Source organism: Telmatherina bonti, assembly GCF_933228915.1.
Source record: "Telmatherina bonti genome assembly, chromosome: 3".
Taxonomy (NCBI): Eukaryota; Metazoa; Chordata; class Actinopteri; order Atheriniformes; family Telmatherinidae; genus Telmatherina; species Telmatherina bonti.
In genome coordinates this window covers 36,310,710-36,334,923 of record NC_136621.1, presented here as the reverse complement: position 1 = coordinate 36,334,923, position 24,214 = coordinate 36,310,710, and the positions used below count along the sequence as shown (strand labels likewise).

At 39.2% G+C, this 24,214-nt stretch overlaps 1 protein-coding gene across 1 annotated transcript in view; it reads right to left on the bottom strand.

Moving 5' to 3' along the window:
• The window catches only part of mast1a (microtubule associated serine/threonine kinase 1a), a gene marked incomplete at both ends in the record, with an annotated part of 116,637 nt that overhangs the window by 92,089 nt on the left and 334 nt on the right, over positions 1 to 24,214 (bottom strand). Inside the window, one exon of the mRNA XM_079264581.1 lies at positions 12,809 to 12,840. Coding sequence (XP_079120707.1) covers positions 12,809 to 12,840 — 32 coding nt within the window. The remainder of the gene's footprint in view (positions 1 to 12,808; positions 12,841 to 24,214) is intronic.

The following is a 24,214-nucleotide window of genomic DNA, read 5'->3' as shown; positions in this document are numbered from 1 at the left end:
ACAACAGCAGCGGTCACAAAGTCTGCACGTTGACACGGTGTTGCCATTTACCTTTTTGTGCGTCGAAACATGTTGCTCGCAGCCGAAGGATGTGTTGGCAGATGAACATGAGAGCAGCTGAGCCTCCACAAGTACGTGCACAGAAATAAACACACACGCGCGCACACACACAAACACAGAGGCAGTCAAGAAGCAGCGATTACGCTCCACGCTGGCATGTCAGCTTCCTTTGGCCACTTAGATACACATAAACACACTGTCTCTGATGGCTCGCCGTGCTGCTGCTCACACACACACACAAACGTGCCCTCAGGAGCGTGCACAGGAAAATGAAGACAGATCTGGAGATGTCAGCTGCGTTGCAGACGCAGAAAAGGAGAATTTAAGTGAGGAGAGGAGAGACGGGGAGAAAGAGGCAGACAGCAGGAGCAAGCTGCCGAGCATCCTTGTCAGGAGGAGAGAAGACTGGGTTGTGGGGCTGCTCTCAAGGGTATCGTGCCAAGCCAGGAAGTGTGCAGCGACAGTGCAAGGGGGAGGGGGGCAGAGAGAGAGAGAGAGACACAGATAGAGAGAGAGAGAGAGAGAGAGGGGAAGAAACGATATGTGTGAAAAAACATGTGAGACTGCTAGAAAGGCAATGAAAAAAATGAGAAAGCAGTGACTAATATGAATGAGGTGTGTGTGTGTGTGTGTGTGAGCTACGAAGCTACGAACCTTAAAAACAAATCAACAGAAAATGATGATATTTTAGGGTTTTTGTATAATAAAAATAACTGAGCACTCGCAGAGCGCAAACCTTCACCAAGCACAATGTTAAAGAATCCTGGATCCAAACGGTGATCCGGATCACCACCAAAAATTAAAACAGTTCTTCCTTTTTACGTCTCCAACAACTCCGGAAAATTTCATGAAAACACATTTATAATTTTTTTAATTATCTTGAACACAAACAAACAAACAAACAAACAAACAGATAAGCATGTAAAAACATGCCCTCCTTGGTGGAGGCAATAATAAAAACCAGGAAACTGACCCCTGCCTTATTTCTTTATCAAAAAATATATGTGGAAATTTAGTACATAAAACAAACAGATGTTTCAGTCATAACAAAACTTTAAGGTCAGTTTAGTGTGAGCCCCGTAGGACGAGCTTTCATTTTACTAGCAGCAGATTTCAGGAATAATTCTTTATGAAGAAAATGTCAATGCTCTTCTTTAGACTGTGTTTCGTTTGTTTCTCTGTCAGTAGGCCGCCACACTGCTTCATGCTTCAATAATGTCCTGGTTCACTCCATCAGACCCAGTTCTAAGTTCAATTCACTTCTTAACCCCCCCCTCCACTTCCCTCCACTTCCCTTTCTGGAAAAAATCAAACTAAACAAATAATTTCAGAACATGTATTAAAGGTCTCATATTTTACATTTTGACAACAATTTTATGTATTCTATTCTACAGTCATTTAGCAGATGCTTTTTATCCAAAGCGACTTACAATCTCATACCCTGATGGGCACATCGGAGGAAAACTAGGGGTACAGTGTCTTGCCCAAGGACACTTCGGCACATAGTCAGGGGAAGCCTGGAGTCGATCTCTCAACCCTCTAATTGAACGATGACTGCTTTTCCTCTTGAGCTGCAGCTGCCGTACATGTAGGTGTCAGAGGTCCAATAACATTGTTTTTTAGTGTTTTAGTTAAAACTCGGCCTTGTTTCTTCATTTCAGCCGTTCCAAAGATCTCTACAGTGAGCTCCACAGAAAACGGGCGGTTTCGGTGTCTGAAACTCCACGCGGATTCTGCTGCTGACCGCTAAGCTAACGGGGGGGTGGGGGGGGGGGGGGGGTGTCACTACTGGGGAGAGGGGTTATTTCCCTTCATGAAGTCACAAAAGGGAAGATGTTTGAGCACACATTTGCTAAAAGTAGCAGAGCGAGTAGCAGAACTTTCTCATTTTTCGGCCTCATGCGCAGGCTGCTAGCACACATATGACTGTTAGAAAACCTTTAGAAGGAGAGTTTTGCATAATATGGGAAAGTTCATTAGTGTGGTCTCTGTATTGTCATTCTAATGGCTCTTCTTGTTAAGTTTGAAATCCACTAATTGTGTTAAAAACTCATTCTTAAAGATAATTGTTTTGTTCTTTGAAAGACGGTGAGTTTGCCTAAGTTTAAAATACAGTAATGTGTTTTGGTTCGTACATGTTACAGTGTTATATATGTATCATTGTGAAAGGGGTAGAAGTTATTTTATTCTGAAGATAAAAAACGGAAGTGGTGGACGGAAGGAAGTTTTCAATGTAGGTGAGGTGAACATGGCGACAGTTAAATAAAGTTAACGTTCGACTTCAAAAGTGAGTTTTTTGTGTAACACTTTTCTGCATTTTATTCATCGCTTATCTAATGTTTTTGTACTGTCTGTAATCCTATTGTATTCTATTCTATTCTATTCTATTCTACAGTCATTTAGCAGACGCTTTTATCCAAAGCGACTTACATATGAGTGAGAACAACACAAGCGTGAAATCAAACAGTAGAGGACATCGTAGGAAGATGCTAGTGGACTGTCCACTTGGACGCAGGTCCTTCCATGCATAATATCACCTATGTTAAAATACGAAGAATTAATACCATAAGGTTTGTTGCAAAGAACTGGGCTAAGTTCTCCAACTTTCCAATAAATACAGCTGTACTAAGTGTTGAAGTTCTCCTTGAAGAGCTGAGTCTTCAGTTTGCTCTTAAAAGTAGACAGGGACTCTGCAGAGCGGACAGAGTTTGGGAGATCATTCCACCATCGTGGCACAACAGAGGAAAAGAGTCTGGCTGGTGATTTAGTCCCACGTTGTCATGGTAATACGAGGCGTCTTTCACTGGTGGAACGTAGCTGTGGAGAGGGAGTGTAGGTCTGGATTTGGGAGTGAAGGTAGACGGGAGCCGTTTCAGTTATTGTTTTCCCTACACAACACAGTATCCCAAGAACAGTAAAATGAATGTGAACATAAAAAAGTGCTTTGTGATTTAGTACATGCCCACTTCCCCAGACATAACTAATGTCTGGTTTCCAACAGATTTAAGATGACAGTGTTATGATGGAGTGGAGATGTGGACCCAAACACAGAGATGAGAAAGCAGGGAGGTGTAGATTCCAGAAGGTTTAATTAACAGAAGTACTCAGTAAGACTAACAACCATGTAAGGCAACAAAGGGCAACAAAATGATCCAACAAACACAACTGAAACAGAGGGGTATAAATACACTGGAACAAAACGAGACACAGGTGAAACCAATGAACAGAAAATCAATGAAGCTAAACAAGAACCAAGAGAACTAAACAGGAAAAACTACAAAATGAAACAGGAAACTAGAAACTAAGGCACTGAATGAAACCACCACATCAAAACAGAAACCACCACATCATAACAGACAGCAAGAAATCTGACTCATTTAATTTGTTCTATGTCTACATTATTAATGATTCATTTTATTCCTACATTTCTCTTATGATACCCAAAGAACATAAAATCAGTTTTATTAAAATAAAAAGATCATTTAATTATATTAAACCACTTTTACAATTTATTTGGTCTTTCTGTTGATCACCTCCTCAGGCTGCTAAATAAAGTAAGAAAGACCTATAAGAAACGAGCCTTAAGTTCACAAGCAAAATAACCCAGTGATGATTGAGGTTTAGGTTTATTTCCTTGTAAATGGACACATCAACATGCAGAAAACTGAAGGAGCCCCCAAACAAACCAAAGACAACAAAACAATGAGCAGAATCAGCTGAAAAGTTAGTCATCAATCTTTGTTTGTTCCAATGTGCAACACAGAAGGCTCAGGACATTACATATCTGGGTCACTGCATCATGAGGGAATGTCGTCCCGTCATACGTTATATTTTATGCTAGCGTAATGAAGTATTGTTGGATGAAACATACACGTAGATGCATATTGTAGCAGTAAAATGTCCACTCACAGCATGCTTTTGAGCAACTGATAAGTAGAAAAGAGTATGTACTTTATATTCTTAACCACTTAGTCCAATTAAGGGTGGCGGGAAGTTGGAGCCTATCCCAGCAGTCATGGGGCGAGAGGCAGGGTACACCCTGGACAGCTCGCCAGTCCATCGCAGGGCCACGAAGCATTTACAGCGTGTTTTTGTTTTTATTTATTATATAAAAAAGGACATATTGGAGCACAGAATTTGCTTATGCAAAGAATTTGCAGCGCAAGCAGCAAATTTGTATTAATCTGTGAGTCAAATGTTTGTAAAGAAACATCCATTTCCAGCAGTTTCTTTGTGTGTCATTCCCAGTAAACAGATGTTAAAGCTTTACAGATGTGTTCAGTGGCAACGGTTTGCTGCAGAAACCACAATGAACAGGGGAAGTGTGAGAGTATTAATAGATGGAGAAAGTTATGATTTCTATAACTCTGCCAGCATTATTGTTTAAGATGCACAAAGAGCCTCACAGATCCGGTTGATTGTTTTTGTAAGACGTGCAGTGCCAGACTGGATGAGTTCTGGCGCTGTCTATTTGTCCTACATATCACAGGAGCTGCTCTGCAATGCCCAGCCAAGAGAGATGTCGCTTGACTGTGTGTGTGTGTGTGTGTGTGTGCGTGTGTGTGTGTGTGCATATGTATGGTTCTTCCATCCTTCTCTTTGAAACAAATCCACCAAATGTTAAAGCTGACGCGGGGTGACAGTTGCACAGTAGTGCTGAGGGGAGTAATTCAATAATGGATGTCGTCTCTAATGCGGGAGTCTGGATGGATAAAATATACATGGAAGGGAAGAGGCGGGCAGATGGGGAGGAGGGACGGGGTGGTGATATCACTGGGACACGGTGGGAGGTCAGAGACTGGTATTGGGTGTTTGATATCATATAGAGGACTGACCTGATGCTTCTCTGGGTCACATAAGAGAGGTCAAGGTTTTAATAGTCGCTGACCTGACTGTCTTTAAATTCATGTTGTTTCATTCTACAGTAAACAACAACAACGACATCCGCAGCACAAGACTCTGGCTCCATCCACAGGAAGATGCATGGAAAAAAAACACACAAGTACAACAGCAGTACTGAGGAGGACGGGGTGCAGCTGGGGGGGAAGGGGGGGCTCACTGTGAGTCTCCTGCCCCAGAGTCTCCTTCATGTCCTGCTGAGACATCTGCCACATCGCCATATGGGTCACAGGTCGCAGACGAGACAAACTCCACTAGCTGCAGCACACAGGTGTCACACAACAATACGTGGTCTCATGGATGTGGCATAAAATGTACGTAATAATATGAACATGAAGGTAATTAAGGATTATTATTACATTTTTTCTCCAATGATTGTAAAAACAACAGCACAGTGACTTATCCACAACGATTCTCTGTAGGAAGGATACTGTCCTTCTGCACTTGGCATCAACTCAGTCTAGCTGTTGAAAATACTCCACAAATACTGTCTGTATTTACTAGAAGGATGCAGTGGTTAGCTAGTACCTGTATAGCTTTCTCTACACTGTTGTATTTGTTTGTAGGAAAGCTTTGATTCCAGGTTCATTTACATTCATATATTCGTTATCCTAACCGCTTAATCCAATTCAGTCTCACGTGAAGCTGGAGTCTATCCCAGCAGTCTTTGGGCGAAAGGCGGGGTACACCCTGGACAGGTCGCCAGTCCATCGCAGGGCCACACAGAAGAACAAACCAAACATTTGTTTGAAGGGAAAATTTACAGTGATCAATTAACCTAACATGCATGCCTTTGGATGGTGAGAGGAAGGCGGAGTACGGGAGAGAACCAACACATACACGGGGAGAAGATGCTAATTCTGCACTAAACGGCCACTGTTTTAACCTCCTGCCAGCTGATGCTCGAACAAGCGGGAAAAACATTCATTATAAGCAGTTTATGAATATTGTTATATAAATTTACAAAGCAAAAGGTTATATGATTGCATGGATGCATGTGTGTATAAAAGTACATTATCTCTCTCTCTCTCTCTCTCTCCATATATTCATTTCTCATTCATTCATTCATTTTCTGAACCGCTTAATCCAATTCAGGGTCGCGGGGAAGCTGGAGCCTATCCCAGCCGGCTTTGGGCGACAGGCAGGGTACACCCTGGACAGCTCGCCAGTTCATCGCAGGGCCACACAGAAACGAACAACCCCTCACGCTCACACTCACTCCTATGGGCAATTTAGAGTCACCAATTAACCTAGCATGCATGTCTTTGGATGGCGGGAGGAAGCCGAAGTACCTGGAGAGAACCCTCGCATACACGGGGAGAACATGCAAACTCCACACAGAAAGGATTGGTACTTCTCCAGTTTCTCCTTTTTCCTGATATTTCCATCATCGGGGATTGATACATCGACCACTACGGCTTTCCTCTGCTGCTTATCCATGATCACTATGTCTGCTTGGTTGGCCACCACCGTTTTATCTGTCTGGATCTGGAAGTCCCAGAGGATCACAGCCCTCTCATTCTCCACCACCTTGGGGGGAGCTTCCCGCTGGGACTTAAGGGTCTCCAGTTCATATTCTGCACAGATGTTTCTGTACACTATGCCGGCTACTTGGTTGTGGCGCTCCATGCTGGTATCTTGCTCCCTGCTGTGAGGTGCCGGATTGTTTCAGGGCTTTCTTTGCACAGTCTGCACCTGCAGTCCTGCCTTGTGTGGTAGATCTGAGCCTCGATGGCCCTGATACTATATGTAGACTATATATATATAGACACAACTTTATTCATTTTTAAACATCACATTTTACTGACTATAATTCTTAATTGGAGACCTTTTCACATTCATGTTTTACACATTTTGTCCCAGTTTGTGAAATCTACAGCTAATTTAATCCTACTCACTTCTAAATGGCACAGAACACGACTCCAGAGACTCCAAATTTAGTCATTAATAGTGATCCACTTCTGTGGACTCGGCTGCTAATTTCTTCCCATTGAAAATTTGGTCGTCTTTAGTGAAGATGTCAGAGCGTGTTAACATCTGGCATTAATTGGAACCAAGTTGATGCTACTCATTTCACTCAAGGGCACAAACAGAGCTTTCAGTTTGCATAAGAGGGTTTCTTTCTCTTGCTGTGTAGTTGTGAGTGCAATGATTGTTGTTCTGTCACATGCACAGCAAAGAAACTGGTTTCTCTGTACAATTTTTTTCATCTCTTCATAGAAATAGATGTGTAATTAAATTTAAACAATTAAAAATAAACTGCAGTATGGATAAAAAGAATTAAAACTAAAAGCTGTAGATTAAAAAGGAAAGAAGCAACTCTAAGTAAACTACATCCATAATTATGCAAAAAGTAAGAGAGCAGCAGTCGTATGTGCAGCAAAGACCAAACAGTCAAGCAGAGTTTAGCTTCAGGCATTAGAGACAGATGATCATCTAAACTCCTATCAACTGCTCAGAGATCTGTTGGCAGTGGGGTAGAAACAGTTCTTTAGACGTTCTGCATTTCATGTTTCTATATTTCTGACCTGAGGACAGAAGTGCGAACAGTCCATGTTGGGGGTTGGTGGGGTCTTTGATGATGGAGGCAGCTCTCATGTGGATGCTGCAGCAGATGCTCTATGGAGAGGGTGGTGAAGCCCTCTGACACCATCACCAGGACTGCACCACCCTCTCTGCAGAGCATCTGCTGCAGAGTCCACATGAGAGAGGGTGGTGGAGTCCTAGTGATCCTCTCAGGAGGCTTAACCACTCTGCAGGCATTTGCGGTCCACAACAGTAGTGTTGGCCTACCGCACGGTGATGCAGCTGGTTGAGATGCTCTCAACAGAGCAGCTGTAGACCTTTCTGGGGTTCTAAGTAGACATACCAAACCTCCTGACCCTCCTATTTATACATCTGAGCTCGCTGACACACATCACACTTGATTAGCAGAAACTCTGCACAAGTTTGGTAATTATTACCCATTGATTTAAGTCAGGTGTGTTGCAGCAGGGAAACTCTTAAATGTTTAAGTACTGCAGCCATTGACTGTAGCCCACCCCTCAATTATGTGGAGTTAGGTGCCCATGTGAGGTCCTGGTCATGTTAGTATTTAAAGCTGTTTCCCTTTACAAAGTCCAGTTCCTCAATGAACAGTCTCACCTCTCCTTCTTCTAGTCCAGTGTTTCTCAGTTCTGGTCCTCAGGACCCCCTGCCCTGCATGTTTTATAGGCAACCCTACCTTAACACACCTGAATGAAATAAAGGGGTCGTTAACAGGCTGCAAAAACCTTGATGAGGAAGTTCAATAAACTGCCTCAGGTGCTTTGGAGGAGGAACATGTCTAAAACATGCAAGGTATGGGGTCCTGAGGACCAGAATTGAGAAACACTGCTCTAGTTTGTGTTGGGAGGGAGGTTGTTGCTGTCAGAGCCACTTCCCTCTTGCAGCCTTCTTCATCTCTTCCAGTGATCCGTCCAATCACCTGCAGACTTCATGATGATGCTGTCCTTGTGGGAGTCGACACAGTCGTGGGTGAACAGTGTGTGGCGTATCAGGTGGAGGACACATCCTAATGGAGAGCCTGTGTTTGTGATGATGCTGGCTGATGTCCTGTTACCAATCCTGACTGACAGACCTGCCAGTATGATAGTCTTGGAGCGAGTCGTGAGGGAGTTTTTCTGACCGTTTTGGAAACAAAACTATAGTCAACAAGGAGTGTCCTGAAGTGCGAGTCTCTATTTTCCAGATGGGAGACATCTGGAAAAGTGGTTGAGATCTTGGAGTAGAGAACATCATCCAGCTTGTTTGCAGATGTTCTGAGAGCCTGATCAGGGACCTCTGTTTAAGGTGGAGTATGTAAGATTTTCAATATCTTCAAAATAAATTAACTAATAAAATAACTACAATCATAATTAGAAAGCTTTTTGAACATGTAGGTTCCAGTCTGTCCATATTTAATACATTATTAAATTACAAGTTTAATTAATGACAAATGACAAAAAGCACTTTTTTTTTTTACTGGTAGGCAAACATTTAAGAAGGGTCTTTAAAAATCCATTTTAGGTTTAATAGATCAGGTTAACCTTCATGACAACTGTGGGGGGAGGGAATCCTTTTTCTAACTCCTCCATTTAGAAGTAATTTAATCTCTAAAAATGTTTTGAGGCGTGTCTTTTTGATTGTGACCGGTATACCCGATATCCAGCTTCAAGAAGGCCAAATGTAGAACAACTGTGGTTTTTAGCCGGGTAACAGTGTGACTTAGCTTTAGCCTGGTTATCTCCATTAGCTGGTTAGCTCCCGTTAGCTCTGGGTTAGCTTGTTAGCGCTTAGCTAAAGGCAGTTCGAAGTTTGCTAGATGTCAATCATCCACCCCCACATTCACAGCCCCCCTGTTAGCTCCACCTCTTTGCTCATTTTCCAGGAGAGACGACACGCGTTATGCTGAAAAGATGGCGACAGTAGGAACCGCCCAATGAGCTTCACTTTATAAATCTACGGGTGAGGTCAAAGAGGCTACGTCCATCTTTTATATACAGTCTTTGCTCTGTCTGTTAGCAACTTAACGCTAAAACTACAGGGCAGATTTTTGTGATTTGTGTTCTAAGCGTGAGTTTTGGTGAAACTTAGATCACATTAGATTTTGGACGTAAATTTGAACATGGGAAAGAGCTGCTTGGTGGGGGTTTGCCCCTCTGAGTGCTTTACAAGTTGAATATCTTTTCTTTTACTTACTTTTATTACTTTCCTAGCCTTGTGTTTAGTCTGGTTTTATTATTTTCACTTGAAGTTAAATTATTTCCTGATTGATATTTAACACATTTATATTCTTTACATTTTTTATGTGTTTTAATGTTTAACCCATATATTTTATACCTATTTTCCACAGTTTGATCTTATTCTAGTTTACTTATTTGATTTAATTTCTTTTAATATTTATTTTATTTAGCTGGATTTCTTTCTTTGTGTCTGTTAGGAACTTTATGAGTAATGATGGATTTTTTTGTTTATTTTGTTTTTAATGTAAAGCACTTTGTGTTTTTCTTAGTGTGAAAAAGTGCATTATAAATAAAAATGGATTAATTGATTGATTTATAACGAGACCAGTAGTTGAGGGGAGAGGGGTCTAACAGTCCAGGTGTGAATCTCTGCTGAAATGAATTCATAATTGCTACTTGCAATTTACTTGGTATTGACTAAATTAAAACACAATTTATTATACAAACGCAACATTTTTTTAAACATATTTTTTGTCATAACAGAAATGTGAATCGTGCCTATTTTATTACATGTTTATGCTCCTATAAGCAGTGTTGTTACTGCAATGCTAAATGTGAGCTATTAATAAGCAGATTATTGAGATACTGAATGCTGATACATACCATCAGAAGATGCACTTTACTGCCTGATGCCTTCTAAAGAACAAAGGGCGAACAGTAACATGTCAGTCGTTCACTTTGTTTGTTCGAAGTCGATAGCTTAAGTGAAGTGTTACGCATCATGCAGTCCTCTGCTCGCCTTGCTCAACCTTCAACCCTCTCCGATCTATACAGGGCATTAAGGTGACAGCCTAGCTCTCCTGCTGCTGAGCGTTCATTGCACAGCTCACTGGTGCAACAGATTGGCCAGCAGAGAAGCCCCGTGACTGAAAGGACTCATGCAAAGCTGAAACATGCTGAAATATAAAGACGAGGCTCCTGCTGCACAATAACATCACTTGACCATGACTTCCTCCAAGAAAGCTGGGGAGTATTCAGGTCTTTGAAATAATTTTTCTGTCTACATCTGTCCTTCAGCTCAGAAAAGCATTGCTTCTATAACCCTGTTTCCCACGAGGCTGGCATGCTGAGGAAAATGGTTACAGCAAAAAAAAAAAAAAAAAAAAAGAGCAAAAATCTGTTTCTCAAACTCTTAAAATGAGATGTTTTTTGCAGCTATTTTTACATTTGCTGCAAGCAATTAGTTTCTAAAATGTTGGGGTCGGTGGATTTAAATAACTGAGAGTTACATCATCATCACAGGTTTAATTTTAATCCCTAAATATGTGGAAAATCTCACTCTTCTGTGAATGAACTCAAAATAATTCATTCATTCATGCTGCACATTACACATTCATACTATTACATTGTCATATGTTCTCATTGCTACATATCTGGACATGCATACCATGTTTCTTTTTGCCATATTGCACCCAGAATACATCTGTTTGCTGTTTTTAGTCATTTTCAGTTACTTTAGAGATATTTTGTTGTTATTGCTTTTTTGATTCATGTTTATTCTACCCTGAGCCACACACGTGAATGTCATTCTGTGTAATCTAGTGCATTCTGAAAGGCAATAAATGCAAAAACTTCAGTATAAATCCTCTCAGCAAACGCCACGTAACTTTATAAAGATTCAGAAATTCGAAGACATCTTGCAGGAAAAAAGGCTGAAAAACAATTATTGATCGTTTAATCTACTGACCTTTTGGCAGCAGCACTGCGTTGAAAACACAATTCCACCAATGCCAGGACTCAGAAATATTTGTGGGGAACATTCACAAACCATTTTGAAAGAATAGTTTGTGACAAATGCAGGTTTACTCTCTTTAAAACAAAAACCTATATACAGGATACAGAAACATCACAACCTCCTCTGAGCCTGATGGAGGCAACATGCAAAACTGTCCTTCGGTTTCATTAATATAAATCTGAAAGCCTTTTATAAAATCAAACACACCGTGTCCTTTTGGCTAAAGAAGGGAGGGCTCATCAAAACCCATCATCTGTGATGGTAATGGAGTACTTTACCGCAAACGACACAAGTAATTTGCACATCTGGTAAGGGCACATGTTGAACACAGAGAAGAGAAGGGCTTCCTTATGTAACCAGGAACGGCTGAACCTTGATTTAGAATTTCACAAAATCTGAATAAATGCTAATATACCTGAAGGGATCTTACAAATCACTGCAGTTCACTTTAAGATAGAAGCCCCTCCTCAGTTTCTTCTTCTTGTGATTCCTCTATAAATTCCTTAAGTCCCCCTCCCCTTTTGTACAATCTTCCTGTTGAAGAGGTAGGTGGTATTATCATTTTATCATTTTGTTATCCCCAATCCTATTGTTTCGTACACTCTTTATCCAAATGTTTATTGTTACTGTAATAAGAACATGTATATGTGAATGATGATTGTGGCAAATCGATGGTGTGGAGGGATAGTTTGGGGTCGCCATTCTTAGCAGAAATTCTGTTCTTTCTTCTAGGAACTGGTGTGGGCACGTTCACGGGATTTGTGATCTATTTTATGATGTTTCCTTCAGATATGCAAAGATAAGTGGACGTCAAATGCCTGTATATTGTTTGTACAATCTTCCTGTTAGAGAGGAACTGGTGTGGGCTTGTTCATGTGATTTGTGATCTATTTTATTATGTTTCCTTCAGCCTTTGGGAGAGAAAATAAAGGGAGGTTTCCTCCAAAGATCATGCTGTGTCGCCACAATCTGTTATTCAGCTCAACGCAAGAAGCTGACCGGTTACACTTATTTCAGGACGTCAAACTACTTTATGGGTGCATCTGACAACATGTTGAGGTGCTAAAATCTTCATTTGATCAACAACAAGATAACGTGCTTTTTTTCTTACCAACGGAAGTCAGTGTAAAAATGTCCTACAACAGCTTATTTAAAACATGATGCGGAAATTAAAATGTAAAATGAGGATGTACCTTTTCTCCTCTGGTTTCAACATTTCATGTGTTGTCTGCAATATTTTATATTACATATGGGATTAAACTCACCTGCAGCTGTGTTTGAATTCGTATTTACAGAAAAAAAAGAAAAAAAAAGTACATTGTATAGGAGGACATATCGAGGAGAAACTTACCTGCTACTTTTCCGAGGCAGAGGTAGATCCTTCTGGTGAGGAAGAGAAAGCAGGAGAGGGAGAAAAGGGAGGGAGGGGAGTAAATGGATAACCCAGGTTAGATCAGTTTTAGAATCCATGCAATCTGTCTGCACTTTATCCTTTAAAAACAGTTATTTTTGGAAAGAAAAATCCCTTTTCCTTTCCTTAAGTGATTTTTCATGGCCCATGAGAGGTAAACACAAGCAGCATGTTGCACACAAATTTGCAAACACTGACGATAATGTACGTAAGAAAGAAAATGCAATTTCATGCTTTTTTCCTTGTGTAATCCCTCTGATTCATTCTGTGTCATATAGCTGGATCTAAGCTCCTGCTTCCATATTAATCCTCAAATGCAGAACTATTTTCAACTCACAAGGGTGTGCTTAATCCCCCCAGTTATGTGCTCAACTTTTAATTTTAAAATGTTTGAAAATAATGGACACATCAGCACCGAGATATGTGTTCAAAATGATGACCCATGAGGGACTGAGGTCCTAAATTGTCCACCTGATTAAACACTTTGTTTTCTCATATTATAATCTAAAAATATGCACTGAGCAGAGACATAGAAATTAGAGGAAGAGGTTTTCTTGATGATGCTGTTGTCTTCTGAATTGTTGGTTCATGTCTGGTGAGAGTGAAAGCAGTCTGAAAACTGATCCCTCCTAAGTGCTCAGAGACTCCTGATCTTCAGGATCCATCAGGCTGAGTGGAGCCAAAGTCAATATAAAAATTGTTGCTGCCATATTTATGACAATGGGAAACAACAGCAAGGACTCTGATGTGATTAGGATCTGTTGCAATGAATATGGGTGCTGCTTGTTGTCCATCTTTTCCCAATTTAAAACCATTTAACATTCAGCCTAGGTAAGATCGGGTTTCTGTCAGTGGGTATTGTCAGCTTGTCCTGTGCCACTTATCGAACTATTTTCTACCGCTCAATGGCTTGGCCAGAAAGATGTTATCAATTGGGATTTCTTTTCCCTCTCAGGGAAGGCTTAATGATGCACAGCCATGCTAGTGAATATGAATGAATCTAAGAGACTAGCAACACTGGAGTCACAAGGTATTAGAGGGAAATAAGGCAAAAACAGCCCCATAAGACGGCTTTCTCTCCCCTCTGTCTTGCAGTTACTTGTGGTTTTTGTGTGAGGAATGGACAGTCGCTCTCAAACAAAGCAAAGCTAATGTTTTTTTTATTATTTCCATTCACAAAAAAAACTCGCCACATACCTAAAACCGTCAGATTCATGTATAATACCCTTCTAGGAAACAGAAAAAGCAGAATTTAGATGACAATATTGACACTAACAGCTCCATTCGGTATAAAAAAACAGCCAATAACAGCCTGACCATGAAAAATGGTCAATTTAGATCATTCATATTTCGCCCAAATTCAGATTTTTAGAGATAAAACTTAACAGAAAATGACAAAGTCAGACACGGCTGGACAGATGTGCAGAAATCAGCAAACAAACACATTAGCATGAACATTATTACAAAAACATGAAACATCTTAAGCTCATACTGTCTGCAAACTAACTTAAAGGAATTAAAGATATGCTAACTTATCTGTTGCTGGTTGCAACGTATAAGTTAAAATATCTCCCCAAATATTTATTCATTCTTCATTTTCCATTCACACTTCATCCTCCTCAATCAACAGTTCTACCTTTATAAACAAACTACGCCTTACAAATCTGACTGGCCCTCATAAGAGCTGAGAAATGACACAGTGTTTACTTTCAGTCACTGCCTGAGGTCTTCAGACCAAAGTGTATTTTAGCCAAAAGTTAAATATTTAGGAATGATTTTGTTGCTGAAGGTGATCGATGGCATCTGTGTTCATTGTCAGCATGGCATTATCCTCTTAAACAGAGAGAACAAACAAAAAATGAGGATAGAAGTTTGACTTTTCTCCTCTGTTTTATTAATTTTATTTAACTTTATTCAGACATGGTATAACGGAAACAATATTTTGTATATTCTCTGAAGTCTTTATATTTCCCTAGATGCCAAGAATGTGCAAATAAACCTTATTATTGTGGAGCAATTCATAATTTAAATGGTAAATAAGAAGGCAAAAGTCAAAATCATGTTTTTATTTCAATCTTTTTAACACAAAGCCAATTATCACCAGGCTGTGGCTTCATTTCTGTCATGTCCCAGCATCAATCGTTTCCATCTAACTCTTGTCAGCAAACTTGCAAGAACATCAATATGTCATTTGCAGCTAATATGGATTCATAGCATGTTCAGTCCAAAGGAGTTTTTTTTCTTTTTCAATGGGGGGGGGGGGTGAGATCATCTGTTATTGTGAGCTCTTTCTGGGCTCCTACATCATCAAGAGGAAGTGAGCTTGGCCAGGATGACTCAGAGAGAGCCCCACAGGAGTCTTGAGTCTTGAATGTGCTTATGTGTGTGTGAGTGTGTGTATGTGGATGAGGTGATAAGGGTGGCTAATGGATAAAACCTTCGAACACCTGATCCCTCTCGCTGACTGTTCTATGGCGGGTTAGGGCACATACGGTTGTCATGTTACTGGTCATTCCAGCATTTCTGAGAGCTTCTGTTTGAGTTTGGATGACAGGACAGAATGAAAGTTTATATAAATATTGTTAAATCTAATGTATTCTGAAGAGCACAGGCTTTATGTGAGTATTTTTGCACATTGTAGTGAAATTCTGGACATTATCTGGTGTGAAAATACACTGAATGGCCATTTTATTAGCTGCAATTTGATAGAACGGGAACTTTATTAATTGTACCCAGCTTATATATAATTCACCCAAAAGGTGGTATATCCATGCCTTTTTCTGCAACCAGAGGTGTCTGCCATTGATATTTACGAAGTCTTCTTCACTTTGACTCGGTGGAGACTGTGATTAAATGCAGAAGGGTTGTCCGGTTGGGAAACATGGAGCATCAAATTACACTGTATGCTGATGACATTCTACCGTTTGTGTTGTCTTCTGGATTATCTGTTCTAACTATCATCCCTTTTTCTACGGAATTTTGTGATGCTTCTGTTAGTAAGATCAACTTAACTAAACTCAATAAATCTGTGACTATCCAACTTGGAGGCTTGAACAATGCAGACCATTGGTTGGTTTCTGGTTTTACATGTCCGCAAATGAAGGTTTCTGCTGTTTTGAAGGACATGTGGATATTCAATTTCATCCCGGTTTGTGGTCCAATAGAAAAAAAGCCTTTAAATGTTAGAAAAAAATCTTTTAGTGTCATTATTTGGGCCCATTTGTCTTAAAATGAGTCCCCTGTACCAACTCCCACCCCTCTAAGAGACCGGTCTAAAGACCTGGAAAAGGTAGCGTCAACATTTCTTTGGCATTGTAAAAAAAAAAAACATGCAAAGGTTTAATATAATCACAGCAACCCATCGACAGGGTTGGCAGTTCTTTCCCTAATTTTCTGACCGGACCTGCCATGCTCGCTGACTCTGATCATGGCTACATTCTGCTATTAAATATGAGGCTTGTTGTGAATCTTGGGCTTTTCCCCAAGGAGTTTGGTTACCTGTGTGGAAAATATCCACACTGAAATCAACATAACCCTGTTATCTACAATAGCAGAGTGTGGTGTGGTGTGATATATTTAAGTACATTGGGAGTGAAAACAAGAACTCCCCATTGTGCACTATTATCCACAGCCTTGATTTCCCTGCAGGTGTCAGTTCAACTGGGCTTCTGTATGGCGAGATAAGTGTATCCACGTACTTAGTCATTTATTGGAAGACAACGCTTTTATTTCCTTTAATCGCTTAAAGGAGATGTTGGAAATTCCCAAGTCCCATTTCTTTGGCTATTTACAAGACCCTTTACATATTTCTTTCATAATTTCCCTTCTACGGTTCCATACTTAATAAACTGGAAACATTTCCCCTGAACTGTTTAAAGCAGTTTATTTCTAGTTTTTATTCTCAGTTGCTTTTCCTTGACACATATTGTGTATGAGCCCCGTCTAAGACGCTACAGCTTCCTCTTCATTGCCTATAAGAGCATTTTACTCAGCTGGATTAAAGAGGGAACATCTACTATTAAATTATGGTGCAGAGAATAAACCCAAAGCTAGTTTATCTCTGAATGACTCGCAGGAGTGTCAAGCCAGATACAGATAGAATGCTAAAGTTAGTAGTTATTATTTTGGCATAAATGGTCAGGGAAAGGGTTGGGATGTGGGACATGTGTGTGTTACATGCATGTGAGTTTGTAAGTGTGAAACTGTTTTTTTTTTTTTATGTTGTTAAGCACTTTGATATGCTTCTGTATGAAGTGCTATACAAATAAGGTTTGATTTGATTTGAATATCTGGTCCCCTTTATTGATTATTTACCAAAAGATTTGGAAACCTTACTCATGAGAAGGTAACTAAGCACCTTTTGGAGTGAGATCAAACCTCTTTCATGGCAACAGGCTTCCTTCCTGCCCTTCATTTATGCACATTATGTAGTCCTCTATGTGGTGGTGCATGAAAAGCCGGTCCTCCAGAGCTACCATCCTGCATGCTTCACTGTTTCCCTGCTGCAACACGACTGACCCAAATCAATGGCTCATTACCAGGCATGCGCAGAAGGTGTGAACAAGTTGTTGGAGAAAATTTTCATGTGGATCAAGTGTGTTGTACCAGAAAAACAACTAAACCTGCAGGCTGACAGGTCTCAAGGACCAGAGTTGCCGACCCCAGACGAAAGGAATGTGAACATCGCTTCATTTACTTAATGTGGAAATCATCTGCAAATAATGTTTTTTATTTGTTTATTTTTTCTCATGTAGTGTGTAGACAGCTCTTATTGGTGGTTACTTTGTGTTCTGTTATGTTTGTTCTTGTTTAAGCTAATGGAAACTAATTAAAGAAAAAAAAAAAAGAAAAAAAGACAGGCTGTTACAAAACCTACTAAAATATTAAACAACTTTGCTTTTTTTCAGTATATATTCATCTAAACATGAAACAAAGGGCAACTGGAAGACAAAGAAATGAAAAGCATTAATATGCCACTGCTCGCAGCGAGTCGTGAGGCTTCTGTTCTGTTTCTTCTGCCAAACTGACAGCAGATTGCAAGGCAAATGTCACACAGCGTATTTCTCCGTTTATTAGTCTACAAGCCCTCAAGTTTTACTCGAAAGCCTTGAATTCATAAGTCTGTAGCCGGAGGTCTCAATGAAATGTGCAATTCAAACAAAATCACATGACTTTTTTTTTTTTTTTTTACTGCTCTTGACAGAATTTGAAACTCAAACTGTAAGTTTGTCTTGTTTTACCTGCTTTGAGAACAAAGTTCAAGGCGTTTTGCTTTATATGTTCGGCCAAGTTTATCTATTCTAAGCTAGTCAGAAATATATTCCAAGCCAGATCTGTTGCTTTGATTTACACTTTGCTCTCCGAGTGCAAAGCCCAGACTTCTAGAGTCGTGCCGACATCAGAAGGACGTGGTGAGACAGAACAAAGCAGTGGCCATGGCAGTGAGTGACAGCGCTTGGCAACGATTGCTGCATCTTCTGCAGTGATCACACTCTTATCCCTTGTGCTTAGCATATTGAAAACGGGCACACTGCCTAGAACAAAATATTGGACAAATTATGCTACTGTGTGTGTGTGTGTGTGTGTGTGTATAAGTAGTGTACGACGTACTCCTACCTCACAGAGTGATGAGACACACCGCACCACTTGTGTTTGTTTGTGAGAGTGAGTACATGAGCATATGTGTTGAGTCTAAGTATAGTCCACACACACACCTACAAGTGTCCAGGATCGCACAATCATTTTCACCTGAGATGAAAACACCTGACATCAGCGACACACTCCTTCCTTCGGAGCAAAACGCAGCAAGTCTCACGTGAAATGGTGCCACAGATCACCGTTGTAGGTGATCTACTTTCTATTTTTAGATGCGTTTCATGAAGAACTACAATTAACATCTCCTGGTTTCGTCCTTCCATTAAGCAGTCAAGTTGTGCTCTTCAGTCCAGACTGGAACGGTGAAGCATGGCTAACATCTGTCACATTAAGTTGCAGCTGTGACAGGAGAATTTCATTTAAAACATGCATGCTTGCTGGTTGAGAAGGTTTCATTTTTAAAAAAAAAAAAAAAAAAAAAAAGCTTCACAAATCTCCAGCCCAGCTGCGCAGGGGATTTATAACGTCCCGAAGGCCTCAAGGTGGGCACCAAAGATTAATGTCACCGATTCAGCATCCAACCAAATGTGAAATATGATCACAATCTGAGCCTTTGTATCTGAGTTATGATGTTGAATAATAGCTGGATAAGTGTTGTTCCGACACACTGTGAAGCGACGGTAAAGCTGACCTTATGGATGTACAGCAGTATGTCATCATTTCATCCTATTTTAGCCGACATTTGTGTGAATTTTGTCATGAATAAAAGTATGACTTCTTGACTTGTGACCAAACACATGTCATGGGATGTCACAGAGGCGGTGATGTTGGACACTAAAGTCTGACCAGTTAATGCTTGAGTCTCCATGGGTGAAATGTACGCAGGTGTAGGGGAAGGAAAACAGAGTTTTATATTAAAAATAGTGACTTTAAAAGCAGGCGAACCAAACAGAAGGCTGACATAAAATAATAAACCATCTGTGATATTTACATGCCAACTGCACAAAAACTGAACATGTAAACTTTCCATGATGTTCCTGCACATGCATATTGATCAATTTCACTCATCTCACAGGCATTTATGTGGAAATATTACCAGTCAAAGAGTGTCACAGTGGCGATCATCTAACCTTGTTTCCTCTCCAACAAGTCCTGCAGTTGAAAAGCTGAAATATGTGTGTGCGCTATATAAAAGCATTGAAGACAAACTTCTTCATTTTATCATGCTAAATTAATGCTGTGACTGATGTGTGGTGAGGTGTAATAATGTCAGAGGCCATGTGAATGATTTGGATTTAAATGACATGCAAGTTAAGAAAAAGAGCATGTGGTGAAGATGTAGAAACAACCATAATGATGGTTACTAACAACCAAATCGCTTGGATGTAGACAGGAAATTGGAAATGTATATCATCTTAATACATTGATAATAGTATATTGTAATAATAAATCCAAAGCTTTTTTTATGCTTTAGGGTTTCTAACCGAGCCTAAAGACCTTGCAGAGGTTTTTCTGTGATATAGTCTCAATAACAAACCATCTCATCATATGCTGAACCTCACAAGCCGCATCTGAAAACATCGCAGGAACAAGCACATCTGAACGAGCTGAATCTACCGTCACTGCAGTATCTCCTGCCTTGTATCGTAGCTTAAATAAATCAAGTATTCTTTGTAAGTTTTATCAAACGCAGAGGAAGCTTCTTCATTTCCTCAGCAGCCACTTCCTAATGTTTTTTACAGTGTTATTTTTCTGTTGTTCTCCCAGCCGTCTCGAACTTTCTGGGGGAAACTTGAGTCCTACCAACGAAAGTGACGTCACATAGACAGGAAGCTGATCTTTTCTTGTTCACTTGCCTCAGACACCCTGAAACACTCTTAAATAAGCAGAGAAAGCAGGAAATTCAGCCACATGTGAGCAAATTCCACATTTTACAACCAATTCCAAATTTATTGTCAAATTCTGTTATTCCATCCACATCTTCCACTTTGTAGACAAAGAGGCCGCTCTCTCTCTTTATCTATCTATCTATCTATCTATCTATCTATAGATAGAGTGGTCAAAGTTTTCCACAGAAACTGCATTTAAGCACAATTTCACTCTTTTTTTGTATATAAAATTGTATATATAGTATATATATATATATCTATATATATCTATAGATATATATAGATATATATATATCTATATACACATACAATATTTATACAATTTTATATACAATAAAAATATATATATATATATATATATATATATATACATATATATATATATATATATATACATATATATATATATATATATATATATATATATATATATACACATACAATATTTATACAATTTTATATACAATAAAAAGAGTGAAATTGTGCTTAAATGCAGTTTCTGTGGGAAACTTTGACCACACAGAGACTTGTCTATTTGTAGATATCTCCACCTATTATGACAAATTTGGGTTATTCCACAATAAATGTATAATTACAATGAGATTCTTCTTCTTTTTTTTTTCTTTTTTTTTTTTTTTAATTACACCACTTTCTGAATAAATTAGGAAATAATGATGAGCAGGCTTTCTTGGCACAAAGTACTTTTAATGTCACTTAATTAAAGGAGGAAAAATATAGGCTTGCAGGCAGCGGTGCTAACAGCCAGAGGGAAGCATCAATGGAACTGCCTTGGCATGTCAGTCGAGTAATGTACCTGATATGGACAATGTGACAAGCTTACAACATGTAGATTATAGTATTATAATGATCTATTCCACCTGCAACGACTTTTTCTTTTATCTAATCTTGTTAGACTTGGTATTGTTGAGCTATACTCACATTACAGAGAAAAAAACTTCAGCATCTTGGTTGTAAACAGGGACTTCTAGTAAATACTGTTTCTTATGTACAGTGTGAAAGTAGGCCCAACAAGAAAATAGATCCACATATTGTAATAGCCACTTAAATCTCCTGTAACAAGCAGCTGCTGCCTACTTCCAATTTATGCTGCCCCCTCCCCTCCCTCTGCCCTCCAGCTTTTTCAGCTTGTCCCGCTGCTGGTGGTTGGTCTTCCTCCCTGAGGGCACAAAAGGCTGTTAGGCCACCATTAGTCCTGCTAATGGGCCTGACAACTGCACCACATCCTCAGCGTTTGGACCCTCACTGTCTGAGATATAGATATCGACCACTTTAGTGAAAATGGAGAGCACAGGCAGGGGTTGGGAGTCAATTTCATATGTACATATAGGCATGAATGTTGTGCATTCGCAAACTGAAACAAAGCAATGCTAAGTGAAGTTGAAGTGCAAATGGATGCAATCTGCAGCGCAGTGTGGGTGTGAGTTCATGTTGTTTCTTTGCATGTTTCTTTGCATTTAAACTATCATACGTATACATTAGGGGTGGGAAAATCAAAAAATCGAAAATCTGGATTTTTTTTTTTGCTTCACAATTTTAAAATCAATTTCTTTGTTAAATCAAGTTTTTGCTAAAAAAAATTTTTTTTCAAATTAATATAATCAATTACACAATTTTGTCATTTTTATTGTTTTTATTGATCTTTTAACTTGTCTTCTTGGGCATTATAACAGCAGAATGATGGTCTGGCTATTGTGTTGTTTTCCCCATTTGAAATGAAGAAACATAACGAGCAAAAAAATAGGTTTCATACATTCTTCTTGCTTTTAATATACAAAAATCACCAATATCGAAGAATTGTCAGAATCGCGATTTAAATCGAATCAGCAACCAAAAAAATCGGAATCTAATCCGGACAAAAGCATATCGTCACATCCCTAATATCTATATCTATATATATATGTATATATATATATATATATATATATATATATATATATATATATATATATATATATATATATAGATGTGTGTGTATATTATAGGCATAAATTTGCCCTTGACAAGCTCTGCTAATCGCTGAATTTCCACTCTGAAAGTCTTTAATCATGACCTGTAGAAGGCCTGACTGCTGAGGTGAATTATTGTGAACTCTGGTAAAAAAAAAGGATCCCATGAAAAAATGAGAGATAAAAAAAACTTTTTCAGATTAGTACAGAAAGAGTAATGTTGTCTGACATCAACAGTTTTTCTTTGTTTCTGTCTAAGACGAGTTTAGACTGAATATCCATTAATTTTAGACGCCTGATTGGACAAAACTAAGTTGTTGCTTTGGTGGGACAGAAATATTGATTATTCATCTGAGGAGGAAGACACAGGAGGTGTATTAGCACTACATCTACATACTAAAGCTGGAGCTGAAACACAGATCCCATCGATTAAGTATCATTCGCAATATGAAACCATTTTATGTAAATAATTTTTATGTAAAAATGGACAAAATGTTCCATTTGTTTCAAACAGATACTTCTGCTTTCACGCCTAGTTTTTTGGATTTACAACACACTAGCTGTCAGACAAAAGAAGTAGATCTTCAAGCACGAATTACACGAATTAACCCCGGCAATAATTCCAGGGTTAACGATGCATAAAGGAAAAAATGAATGAAATGAAGGATAAAACATGATTTGTAGCATTACTCCATCTCATAAAGGTTCATCCTCACATGTCTACCACAGTAAAAGTAGAAGAATCATGGGACCGGTTTGAGCATATTAACACAGTTCAGCGACGGAACAACATCTGTTGTGTAGAACTGTTTATATTTCATTAATAATAAAGTGATATTACTATCAACTCTTCAGGATGCAAAGAAGACTGGCAGACAGTGGCTCTCAGTAAAGCCAGGGGAAACAGTCACAAACAAAAAACCAAGGAATCTGCAAAAGTCGATACAAAATCTGAATTTCTACTTTGTGCCAAACATGAACACCTTCTGCATTTTAATCAAAGAGGACATTTTGATGCAATACTTTACTGAGTCTGCTTAAACGCAAGCTGTGATGTTTTAGTTCAGAGGTGTCCAAGTCCAGCCCTGAAGAGGTATTACCCAGCTACTTTTAGATGTATCCTTTCTCACACACCTGATTTATGGCTGAATTCTTTCATCTGCAAGTTACTCAGCTCTGCAAAGGCCTGATAACAAGCCATTCATTTGATTCTGGTGAGTTGGAGAAGGGATGCATCTAAAAGTTGCAGTACAGTATCTCGAGAACTGGACCTGGTCACCCTGGTTCGGATGTGTAACCTCAAGCAAGGATCTTGTGATGTGCAACCTACACACCATTTACTGTTATTTTGTGTCTGGTATGACTAACATCAGCCCCAATCTGGAAACACATGTTTTCTGACGGGGCTGAGGAAACCCTAAAGGTGTCAATCTTATCATATCCAAGACATGGATGATGTGAAAAGTAACTTGAGACCAGAGTTTTCAATCACCGATTTGGTCTACAGAGACAAACTTTTTAATTTCACAAGAAAAGTTTAAAAAAATATATAAACTTTCTATGCTATTCACCTACACCAGATCTGCCTGTCAGAATAGAAACACACCTTTATTCTGATTTATGTAAAAATGTGACAATATTTCAAAACAAAAACTACTGCAAAATCGTTATTTGAGAGGTTTCTAAAGTAACAAGGCACCGTTACACCACAGCAGGAACAAAGTGTGATTCCCAACCACCCTACAACTCCCATTCACCTCCTACAAAGACTTACCTCTCTACTTTGCTTGTCAGTGATTAGTTATGGTTATAGAAATTTCTTGCATTTTGATTTTATTTAAACTTAATTAAAGGATATGGATAAAATCACATGGTAAGCTTAAATATTACACGGT